This window comes from Vulpes vulpes, chromosome 3 (assembly GCF_048418805.1).
Source record: "Vulpes vulpes isolate BD-2025 chromosome 3, VulVul3, whole genome shotgun sequence".
NCBI lineage: Eukaryota > Metazoa > Chordata > Mammalia > Carnivora > Canidae > Vulpes > Vulpes vulpes.
In genome coordinates this window covers 50,170,363-50,183,004 of record NC_132782.1, presented here as the reverse complement: position 1 = coordinate 50,183,004, position 12,642 = coordinate 50,170,363, and the positions used below count along the sequence as shown (strand labels likewise).

The following is a 12,642-nucleotide window of genomic DNA, read 5'->3' as shown; positions in this document are numbered from 1 at the left end:
CAGTGAGTTCTGTAAGTCCTTCTAATAAATTATCAAACCAAAAGGAGTGGTTTTGAGAACCAGCCTTGACCCGAACTTACAGTTGGTGTTAGAAGTGAAGGTGGTCTGGGAGACTGTGCTCTCTAACTTTGTACTGGCCCAAACTTTAACAACAAGTAATTATGATGATAAGTGAAAATTCTAGGAAGATAAGGATCTTGTCTATTTTACCTATTTTCATATGCTCACTATATAGAATAATGTCTAGTATGTGGGAGAGTTCCAATAAATATGTATTGAATGAATTTTAGGTTTACTAAAGTTGACTTTGAGGACAAAGGAGCATTTGTGCTATGGATTGTAAGACCACCAGTGTAGTCATAGCTAATTGTTCACCTGTTGTATAAAATTTACTCCATCTACACTTGCAATAGGCAATTCTTTAAAATTCAACAAGTTCATTGACAGCCTTCCTTTATCAGAGAATGTACTTAACGTTGTGATTGGAGGAAATGTATGGCCCAGGTAGCAAAGATGAGTGTGATATAATTCCTTTCCACCAGAAAAACAGAGACTGTTTTTTACTGTTATGTAATATTAAAGCAGAAGTAGTATATAATTCTCATTGATATGGGTAATAGAAAGAATTCACATAACAGTTAAATTTGAACTGAGCTACAAGGAAGGTTAATAATTACATACATACAGAAAAACAAAAAAATGTTAACTATAACAGCATCATCAATGTAACTATAGTAGTATTACTTTTATCCTTTATATATTTTATTACACATAGAACTATAATAATTATCTAAAATATTTTGTCACCAATTTTTAATGACCAGTTTGAAAATAATCTGACTTAAATTTTTATGTCAAATAATTCTTATCTGTAATTGTTTTACGTATACAAGGTTCAGGCCAAACTAAGAAAAGTATAAAAGGATATCAATCTTACAGCAAACTTACAGAAGACAGTAGAAAGGAAGATTCAGACTACATCTTCCCTATATTTGATGAAAAGATGCAACCCTCCCCATTCCCACACCAATATCTTTAAGCATTGTGATAATTTTACAAAATTGAGGTTGTTTTACAAGATTTTTCAAAATCTTGTAAACCTCAAAGGAAATGAAACATTAAACAATGTTAAAATTCAAGTTAGTTAAAACTGGTTAAATAGCAAAAATTTTAAAATTAAGGGCACTGTCTGAATAAGGTAAAATTTATAGGAAAATCTGTCTCAACAGATTGTGACACAGCAGTGTTTCCTGAACTACTGAAGAAGGTGTTTCAGGAACAGAAGTTTCTAGCATTTGTGAGCTTCTTTTGTGTGGGAAAGTGATGCCTTCTAAAACTTTTATTTACTCTATTTTATTTAAAAAAGTATCATTTAATGCCATTAAAAATTATTTTAGGCTTCCTTTCCAAAAGGCACAATAAATATAAACTTAATCAAGGAGGCAAAAGAATTATGCACTGAAAACTACAAAATATTGCTGAAAGAAATTAAGGGAAAAAAAATAAATGGAAAGACATCTGTGTTTATGGATTGAAAGATTTAATATTGCCAAAGTATCCATACCACCCAAAACAACCTTCAGATTCAATGTAATCCCTGTAAATCTCAATGGCATTTTTTTGTTTTCAGAAGTGGGGAAACAAAATTCTAAACTCTACAAAATCTCACAGGATTCTGAATAGTCAAAACAATCTTGATTAAAAAAAAAAAGGTGGACTCACACTTCCTGATTTTAAAACATCTTACAAACCTACAGTAATCAAAAAGTGTAGTTACTAGCATAAAGACAGACCTACAAATATGAATGAAGCAAAATAGAGAACTCAGAAATTAGCTCTCAAAAATATGGCCCAGTGATCTTTGACGAGGGTGCCAAGACTACACAATAAGGAAAGGATGTCTCTTTAACATAAAGTGTTGGAAAAACTGGCTATCTGTATGCAAACATATATTAAATTGGACCCTTACTTTACACTATATACAAAAATTAACTCAAAATGTATTAAAAACCTAATGTGATACATAAAACTGTAAAATTCCTAGAAGAAAGCACAGGAGAAAATCTTCATGACATTGAATTTGGCAATGATTTATTGGATATGAAACCAAATTCACAGGCAATAAATGTAAAAATAGACAAGTGAGATTACATCAAATTTTCTGCAGAGCAAAGAAAGTAAAAAAGTAACCTATGGAATAGGAGAAAATATTTGCCAATCATATATTTTTTTTAAGATTTTATTTATTTAGTCATGACAGACACGGGGGGGGGGGGGGGGGCAGAGACACAGGCAGAGGGAGAAGCAGGCTCCATGCAGGGAGCCCGATGTAGGACTCGATTCAGGGTCTCCAGGATCAGGCCCTGGGCTGAAGGTGGCACTAAACTGCTGAGCCACCCGGGCTGCCTGTCAATCATATTTCTGATAAGGAGTTCATATTCATATGTAAAGAACTCTCACAATTCGACAGCCAAAAAACACATTTAAAAGAGGCAAAGGACTTTTTTTTTTTCAATGTATTTTTTTGTGTATTTCACAAGTATAATTTTGGAAGGGCTATTTGACAAATTTCAGCATTAACTGCCAACTCTATAGACATGTTCAACAAAAAAGGCATTTACTCTTGGCCCTTTTAATACAGGCAAAGTGTCCTATTGCATCACAGATGAGAGATGCAGTAACAGATCTCAGGACTTATTAAAAGAAATTAGGTGTTTTTTCCAAACGTTATTTGGTTGATAACATACTACAAATATTACATGAATGGTTTCATGACCACCAGCAATTTGCAGAATAAAACCCATAAGTCTACCTGTTTCAAAGGTCAAAACTAGTGAAACAGTATTAAAATTGGTGTTTAAATCCGTAGATTAACAATCACAGAATGAGATTTATTTTATATCAATTTTGTAAGGTGTGGTGGGGGATCAGGGGGAGAAAGGATAGGTGGGGGAAGGAGAAGACTGGCAGTGCAAGGAGGCAAAGGACTTAAACAGACATTTCTCCAAAGACCTACAAATGGCCAACATGTATATGAAAAGTGCTTGACATTACTAATCCAAGGGAAATGCAAATCAAAACTATAATGAGATATCATCCTGTATGTTTTATGACCACCAACAAGAAAAAGAAAGAAAAAGAAAGAAAGAAGAAAGAAAGAAAAAGAAAAAGAAAGAAAGAAAGAAGAAAGAGAAAGAAAGGAAGGAAAGAAGGAAAGAAAGAAAAAGAAGAAAGAAAGAAGAAAGAAAGAAAGAAAGAAAGAAAGAAAGAAAGAAAGAAAGAAAGAAAAAAGAAGAAAGAAAGAAAGAAAGAAAGAAAGAAAGAAAGAAAGAAAGAAAGAAAGAAGAAAGAAAGAAAGAAAGAAAGAAAAAGAAATTAAAAAACAGACTGTGATGTGAAAGAGAGAAAATGGGAGAGGAAGGAAAATAAATGTTGGCAACAATATGGAAAAATTGAAACCCTTGAACATTGCTGTTGGGAATATAAAATGATGCAGCTGCTTTGGGAAACAGTATGGAGGTTTCTCAAAAAATTAAAAAGAAGGAAATTGTTCAGATGCCACAATATGGATGAACCTTGAAGACATTATACTAAGTGAAATCAGCCAATCACAAACAGACAAATACTACATGATTCCACACTTATGAGGTATCTAAAGTAGTCAAACTCAGAAACTGAAAGGAAAATGGTGTTTGCCAGAAGCTGAGAGGGAGGGGGGAAAGGAATTTTTGTTTATAGGTACAGAAGTTCAGTTTTGCAAGATGAAAAATTTCTAGAGAGCTGTTGCACAATAATGTGCATAAAGTTAACACTACTGTAATGTAACAGTAGTTACATTAGGTAAATTTAGGTTAGGATGGTAAATTTTATGTGTTTTTTACTATAATTTTATGTGTTTCTACTATAATTGAAAAAGGCATGAGTTCAGACCATGTTGCACCCACTGTGCTCCAAACAGGTAGCAATAATGAATAAAATATAAAAATCTAAGATCTAAATGCCATAGCCAGGCTCGAAGCAAGCTAAGCATCCCTATGGAATGGAAACAAAGGATTGAGCAGGCTGTAGCTGCAAGCTCCCTATCCTGACCTTGGTGGTGTGCCCTAGGGTTCCACTCTGGGCAAGTCAATGGGAATAAAAGTCCCCTATGCAGGATGGGGACCGGAGCCAGTCTACTTGCTCACACTATTGGTTGGTATAGTTTTCCTGCTCCAACTGTAAAAATGCTAAAATAAAAATGCTGATACAACTTTAGGCAAGATCTAGTGAGAGACACAGCCTCCCAATGAGAGGAACTAGAATTAGCCCAGGCCCCCTTCCTTAACCCCACTGTCACCCTAGGATAGGAGCTTTGAATGACTCTAACATCTTATTCTAAACTACTGCCACTGGAGGCTGGATAGCAGCAACAACAACAACAACAACAAACTAGAAAGTGAGGATAGACCTCAGAGGAAGATCATGAGGCAGGGGAGGGGAGGGAAAACAAATGTTCCTGCAGAACAAAACCCCAAACACATAGAGAACTAATTCTAAATCCTAATATAATTTCAATCCAATTCTAAAAATGATAGCCGACAAAATCAGCGATTAACACATGAATTCATTACCAAAGAAATTAAACCCATAGGAAATTCTGACAAAGTATTATAAGAATGCTCAGAGAGATAAATGAGTTAATAACTTCCTATAAAAAGACCCAGATTAAAAAAAAAAAAAAGAGCCAGATAGTAAAAACAGGAAGAAATCAGTCAAGATCAGATGGATAGTACTCAGAAACCATTCGACATCCAAAAACGAAAAACAGTGATTGAAATCACAAAATAGCTGACATTAATTCTAGAGTAGATGAATTTGAGTTTCTAACATAAGTCATTTTGAACATTATCAGCATCAAGATAGAGAAATAAAATGTACATGGGTTGAATTAAAATTTCCCAGAACTGAAGAAATATGAATCTGGGGATTAAAAGTGCATTCAGAATTTCTAACAAGATAAATTAAGATAGATTCACAACAAGATATTATAGTTGAATGTGTAAAGCATGCAACATAAAGAGGAAACTTTTTTTTGTAGTTTTTGTAGTTACCTACAAAGGAAAGAATATTAAACTGACAGCAAATTTCTCAAAGTCAACAACAGATGATAGAAACCAATGGAATATAATTTTCATACTGCTGGGAAAAATACAGGTCTACTGGAATCGTAATATTATCTGAACTACAATGCAAGAATGAAAGTGAAAAGAAGGCATTTCATGGATACCAAGACGAAATGAATTCCTCACCTATGGACCCTCACATCCAACACAAAGATTTCTTTTAGAAGAAAAATAAACTTCGGAGCATTCAAATTTGATATGCACACAAAACTGAAAACTATATGCATGTAAATTATTTTAAAGATTGGTAAATTTAATTATTATCTAAAGAATAATAACTAAGTATGCAGATGATTTTCTTTTTAAGTTTTCTTCCTTCTGACCAAATTGGTGAGAAGCGTGGTGGTACTTACAAGGCAAGGCAACAGCCTGAGGTCCACCAGCTTTTAGGAAGGAGGACAGAAACACAAAAAATATTTAGCAGACTATATACTTATATATGCATGTTTTAAAAATCGGGTAAATACTAAAGATGCAGAATTATAACCTACATTTACAAACTAGTGGAAGAATAAGAACAAAATAGAAAAAAAAGTGTCAACACAAGGAAATAAAAAAAGAAGACGGAAGCAAAAAATATACAAACTACAATGGTAAAAACAAATCCAGATGCATCAGCAATCTTATTAAATGCACATGAATTAAACTCAGCTATTAAAACGGATTTTCCAGAATGAATCTTAAATTTTAGCTCTATGCTATCCAACAGTCATTTCATCTTTTGCACCCTTTCTTTCTCCTGGTGAGGGGGAGAAATCAGAAGTCACAAGGGCTTTCATTCCTAGTTTAAAAATGAACACAATCGAGATGAATGACACCAGATCAATGATACCATTTGTACTCTAACTGGCTTCTTTAGGAACTGGGTTTGTCCCCAGCCACACGTCAACGACGAGTCCCTGCAATATACTAGCTTTGGCCTCCAGTGGTGGGCCTATCCAAGCTTTTTAACATGAAGTAGGAAACTGCTTTTTAAAAGAAACTTCAAGCCTTAATACACACCAAAAACACCTCAAGAAAGCCTATGTTAACAGCCTTTTAACTCACCACAAGGCCCTGGCTATGCTGATGCTATCTTGCTGAGGCATGCCACACGGACCAGTAATGCATGAGTGATGGAGTCTTGGTGCTCTATAATCTTTCAGGTTCACCTACCCTAGTATTAGCCTTCCCTAGTCTTATAATAAAATCTTCAGGCCTGTGCCCACCATTTAAAATTAAACACCAGCACTTACTCCTATTAGTTCTGAGCAAGAATAAAAAGTGTGCGTCTCTGAATCTGCTTCCAAGTATGAAGTTCAGTTATCTCCTACTGAGTACCTAGACTCTTTTCAGGAACTTTAGGATTGCATTCAGCAAGAGTGAGCCCTCCCCACCACTGCCCCCTATACACACACACACACAGACACAATCTCTCCCTCCCTCTCTCTCTCTCCTATACAACTGTCCTCTGCCTACAATACTGTTGTCAGACTTTTTTTTTTTTTTTTTTTTTTTTTTTTTTTGCATTTTTCTTCTTCCCAAACCTTTGGAAATGAACTTTGGTCCAAAGAACTAAACTCATCTTTTTTGTATAATTGCTAGTTTTAGCTCTTTACTTGATGACTGATTAAATCCTTAATCCTAAAATCATCTCCATATTTTACTTTGTAATACAGTCAAAACTTTTTTTAAAGCTTAACTAATTGGAATCATTCAAAACAACAACCTTTTATCTTCCTTTTGTTTATTTTATTTCTTGCATTTAAAATATAGACTCATAATAGCTGGACATTAAAAACTGTTAGAATTATGACACATCAAGAATAAAAGCTCATTTTTGTTTTAACCAAAAATATATTGATCTGTATTATATTGAATGGAACTGTTGAAAAAAATGTGCATGTGTACATCTAGCATATGAATACAAATTCATATCTGAATATGCTCAGGAATAAGACAGTAACAAAAATCCTAATATGAATGACAAACGTATTACTAAAAAGCAAGCATAGTAGAGCAGAGGTTCATTTAACTGAATATGGAGGAAGTTTAATAAAAGCTATTTAATATTTAATTTAGAATCTAGTAGGCATAAGCAAACTTCCCTAATAACTATGCTGTTTACTGAGATCATAGAAAGTGTGGAAATCTTTACCCATGATTTTCAAGAATCTCTCTTCATGAACTACAAAAAGGCAATTCCCTTATGAGAGAACAGAAATTATCTATATACATGAGATTCAATGCAGCCACACTCTCCCAATACATAAATTATTATCTTGAGAATCAGATAGACATCAGACAAGAGTTAAGTAGTTTAAAATATGTCAGTGTTGATAATCTAGCCACTTATGCTACCTAAATGTATCAGTTTTAGATTTAAAAGAGATGCTAAATGATATGGTGTCCAACACTCTCATTTTAAAAGTCCAGAAATTAAACCAAAGAGGGAAGGGAACTTGACCAAAAATAAATAGTAACTGAAATGTATATAAAACTCAAATTTCCACTCATAATCAAGAGCTCATTCCATAAATTCACATGGTTTTGAAGTGACCAGTTATGCCAGGACTGATGGATTAGGTACTGAAAAAATTTATTAAATACAAGCAAAACACAACCTATTCCAAATTTTTTTTTCCCAACAAGAAGACAGAGAAGACTCCCAGACAAACTGAAGAATTTAACTTCTTAAACCATCCTCTGTGCTTCAAGAAGTAACAGGAAAAAGGAAAACTGCCTCACCCCTTTATTTAAACAGAAAGGTAAAATTTGAAAGACTGATTATCCTCTAGAAGTAGAAACCAGATGAAGAGAGTTTGCAATGTATTGAGAGTAACTAGCTCTTTCTCAACAGGGCAAAATCCTTCACATTGTAAATTATAAAATCTTAATAAAAGCCTGACATTTTGGGTCAGAATATATCAAATGACTTCAACTTCTAGTTTTCTTCCCTAAAATAATGGTTATTTACCTACCTCTCAATGCCAGCTTATGTGTGCACACAAGCACACCCACACACATACACACACATTTGACAAGGTACTTACTGAGCTGTACAGATAGCCTTCACCATTCATGGCCACATAGAGGCTGGCCTTCACTCCTTGGATAGCCACCACACGCAGGCCCACAGGAATTAGATTGAAGAGGGCTGGAGAGGAAAAAAGACAGAGAGGAAAGAATCAGTGACCTTTGGAATAAATCATCCTGCTTCTCTAGATGACTCTTTTGAGAATTAAAAAGTGTAAATTGAAACTAGTAGGGAGAGAGAGGGAGACTGAGGGGATAGGGAGAACTGGCTTCTTGTCTCTGAACTACCTTTATTTTGTTTGTTTGTTTTTGTTTTTAAGATTTTTATTTATTTATTCATGACAGACACAGAGAGAGAGAGAGGCAGAGACACAGGCAGAGGGAGAAGCAGGCTCCACAGAGAACCAGACGTGGGACTCGATCCCGGGTCTCCAGGATCACGCCCTGGGCTGCAGACGGCACTAAACCACTGAGCCACAGAGGCTGCCCTCTGAACTACCTTTAATTAACTCTGTGACCTCAGGTAAATCACATAAACTCATCTCTAGTAAAGGGGTTACGTTACAAGGCCTCTATGGGCCCCACATTTTTGTTTCACGAAATGAACACATACTCAAATAGTGTAATAAGATTTTTTCAAACAAAAATAATTTGAACCAAAATATTTTCAACAGCAGAAAATGTCATTGCAGTCATAAGTAATAATAAAATATGATCTTTATAACCTATGCCAGAGCTTTTTATTTTCAGATTTTTCCCTGTGGTCCTAAACATTGCCTTGAATACAGGAGATAAACATAATAATCACTAAATCATTCTTAGCTATATTGGTGGAATGAAAGCATTTTTTTAATAGCTCAATTATTTTACAGGTAAATGTAGATATGTATAAATGGATCAATTGATAGCTTAAGTTCTAATGGACATATTTTATATCTCAGAACATATATATATATATGTATACACAGATATATACACATATGTATATATACATGTATAAAACCACTAAAACCATTAAAAATTGTTCAATTCAATTCAATATCCTAAGATGAAATGGGAACATGCTTGTAGTATTTAAATATTTGGGTTGTCCATCAGTGAAAATATTCAACAGTCTACATGAAGAAGGAACTTAAATACCAGAAAGAAAAACAAGAAGATAATGTTTTTCTTCCAACAATGTATTTTTTTATGAATTGTATCTCCTTTGCACTACTCTAGTTGTCATTGCGATTATAAAATGAACATAAGCATAAAACATTGCCCCTTCCCTGAAAAAATTCATATTACATAAGGGAAGAAAGTAATCATATAGGCTCTACAGATGGCAACATGGCTATGGACTAAATATCTCATGGTGGCATACATAAGGGCATATACCTATAGTTCACTTTTAACATCTTGGTTTAGTTGGAAGTTCTTATCCCTCTTTTCTACTGATAAAATATCCATCAGTTCTGGTCACCTTCTTAGTTTTAAATATCAGATATATGAAAATCCACCCAAAGATTACCAGGAATGCCTAATTATCCTTGGCTTCTCTCAACTTGGGATGGTAAGTAAGCTAAACACACACACAGAGTATTTGGCTTCCAGACAAATGTTCAGTTGATATTTGTAGAGGATCAAGCCTAGGACCACAGCTTTATTACAGCAGGTTTTAATTCCTAGATGCTTGAGACTGGATCAGTCTTTTTGCCTCTTTGAACCTGTTTCCTCATTTGAGATGAAAGTTAAGATTATATCTTATGAGATGCTCAAGAATTACTAGTTGGCTCAATTTGAATATGAACTGGTTTTGTTCTTCCTATGTTCTTACCACTGTCCTTGTGCTACTGAAATAACTTAAGAAGTATAAGACCTTAAAGTCTAGATGGGGAGAGAAACCTAAGACATATGGAATATTCTGATACAGTGTATAATTTATTTCTATAATTAAATATAATATATGCATTCTATTTATATTCTCTATGTTACAGAAGTTCAGGAAAATGGAAGATCTGTGTGGCCTGAAATATTCAGGAAATGTCTCACACAGAAGATGGGACCCTGGTTGACACTCAAAGAAAGGGCAGAATTTGGGTAAGTCAAATATGGAAAAACATTTTAGTGGGACAAGATTTTTAGGTGGTTCTGGAGAATAATGTATGTGCACAGAAAGGAACTGGTAAATTGGATTTGATTCATACTAGGGAGAAATGAGAATGAACACTATGTAGATAAAGTAGGGATAAATATCTGACTGTCTGTCACTCTAATCTTGGAGCTCTAAACTTTGCCAAACAGAAAACGAGAAACGTGACGCATAAGGATTTGAGCAGCAACAGATCACAAAGAAAGTGTGAGATTTGCAGACAACATAGTTTCTAAACTCACCACTCAGAAGCTACCTAGCCCAGAGCCATTTATTTAACCTCTGCTTTAATTTTCCTCTCTGTAAAATGAACATAATAATCCTTATTGCATAGCATTCATAGAAGAATCAAATGCATTATCATATGCTTGAAAGGTGTTTTCTTTTTTTAAGAGTTCTTTGTCATTAATCTGTTAATCTTTTGCTTGTCAAATAAGGTTATCATAGGGTCTGATGTAAAAACTGACACCGTCTCACTAATATCTATAGAGTTTATATTCAGAAGATTGCTTAATACTTTAAAAATAATACTTTATTTTTGTGCAACACCAAATTCTCAATTCATCATTGTAATTGACCCTCAACTGCCAACACTATGGGAACATTTAGGACAGAATGATTATCCTAATTTTAGGACAAACAGGTTCAGAGAGGTAACCCAAGTGAAACTGGCCCTGAACAAAGGTTTTCTGGGTCTCTCATGTGGTTATCTGCCTAAAATATTATGTTCCCTTCTTCTTTTTTAAGTTTAATTTCTCCAAATATCCATTATTGTCTTTTCATAAAATAAGACTACTTATCTATACTTCCCTACATATCATGCAGCTGGCTGTGGTTATGGACTCAGTAATGGTTAGTGAGATGTTTGCAGAAAGGTCTCTGTATACATGAAGACTCTGTCCTTAAAACAGCTTTAGGTTTCCTTTACCCCTTCTCAGCCCTCTGCCTTATTGATGCGTGGACGGGGATGGGGATATGTGTGTGGATCAGTTGAGACCATGAAAACAAGGGCTACTCCCAAGGGAGTGGTGGCAAGCAAGCTGAAAGGAGTTGGGTCTCTGAGGGTTTTGTGGGGCAATGGCACTAAGCCAGCATTCAATTACCAAGGTCTGGCTTTTATGTAAGAAAAATAAGGTCTTGTTATTTTAGTCTGTGTCATGCAGAGCCAACCCTATTCCTAACTGATAGAGATTGGTAAAGAAAGCAGAGTTAATAGTAAGGTACCAAACAAAATGGAAGGTACTTCTACAGGGTAAATAAATGCAATTACTGGAAAGTATCAAGTTCAATGAAAATTCTTATGAGAAAGAACAATAAAATCCAAAATTGTGCAGAACATCTTTCTAACCTAAAGATTTCCCAGGACAAATGCTAAGAACATGGGTCCATTTAACTGACACAGTCATAACAAAGCAAATTCAAAGCTGTTCATACTTGAGAGTGTGAAAATTACTAAAGTCAGGCAGGGACAAAAGCAAGACTGTGAAAGTCATACATGAACCAGAAAGTGATAATGGCTTTTAGATAGTATGCTTTGGAAGATTTAGAAAGTCTGTAAAAAAAAAAAATCAGTAAACATTTTGGAATGAAACTTTTTAGTGGTAAAAGCTAAAAACTACTCTCTCTGGGAGGGTCTGCATCTACCCCCTAAAATCTTAAAAAGTGGCAAATGATGTACCTTTCTCTATTATCCATCTTCCTGTGGCACATAGACTCTAGCTCACAGGAGCCCTTTGCTACTTACGAGAATTCCTCCCATGTCTCTAGTCTTCCTGTCCACCCTCTAAGCCACAGCCGTAACTTGTAGTAAGTGGGCCACATCATTGTTGAAGTCCCTTGTATCTAATCATGCCATTCCCCTGCTTACACCTCTAGGGACTATACAAAGTCTACTCTGACCCTCAGCATCCTTCAGAATCTGGCTTCAAATGGCATTTGGAAGTCTATCATCTGCTACTCATTCCATTCACCATAACCAGTTTTATAGAATTTCCATTTCTTATATTCCCCCTTAATCTTTAATGAGGCTAAATTTTGTTTTCTTCTGTTCTCTCTTTTTGAAAAAGCTATCTTCACTATTCAACTGCATCATGAGTCTTACCCAAACCTTTCTGAGATAGCTGTTTCCTTTTCTGTGATTGTTTATTTCATAGGTATATCTCTATAATATCATTTGGAATATGGTATCATAGTCATTTGTTTACACATCTGTTTCCACCCCTAAAATAAAAGACTTCTAAGGATAGGACTCTGCAATTGCCAAGATAGTTATATGTACATAACTTACATTCAATAAATATTATTGATTATAAGAGTCATGAAAGGACACAT

General features: G+C 34.7%; 1 protein-coding gene across 3 annotated transcripts in view; it reads right to left on the bottom strand.

Annotated features, from left to right (window-relative positions):
* The window catches only part of FGF12 (fibroblast growth factor 12), a 544,556-nt gene that overhangs the window by 174,000 nt on the left and 357,914 nt on the right, over positions 1-12,642 (bottom strand). For all 3 annotated transcript variants that reach the window (XM_026016471.2, XM_072752406.1, XM_026016470.2), the window contains one exon: positions 8,195-8,298. In XM_026016471.2, coding sequence (XP_025872256.1) covers positions 8,195-8,298 — 104 coding nt within the window. The remainder of the gene's footprint in view (positions 1-8,194; positions 8,299-12,642) is intronic.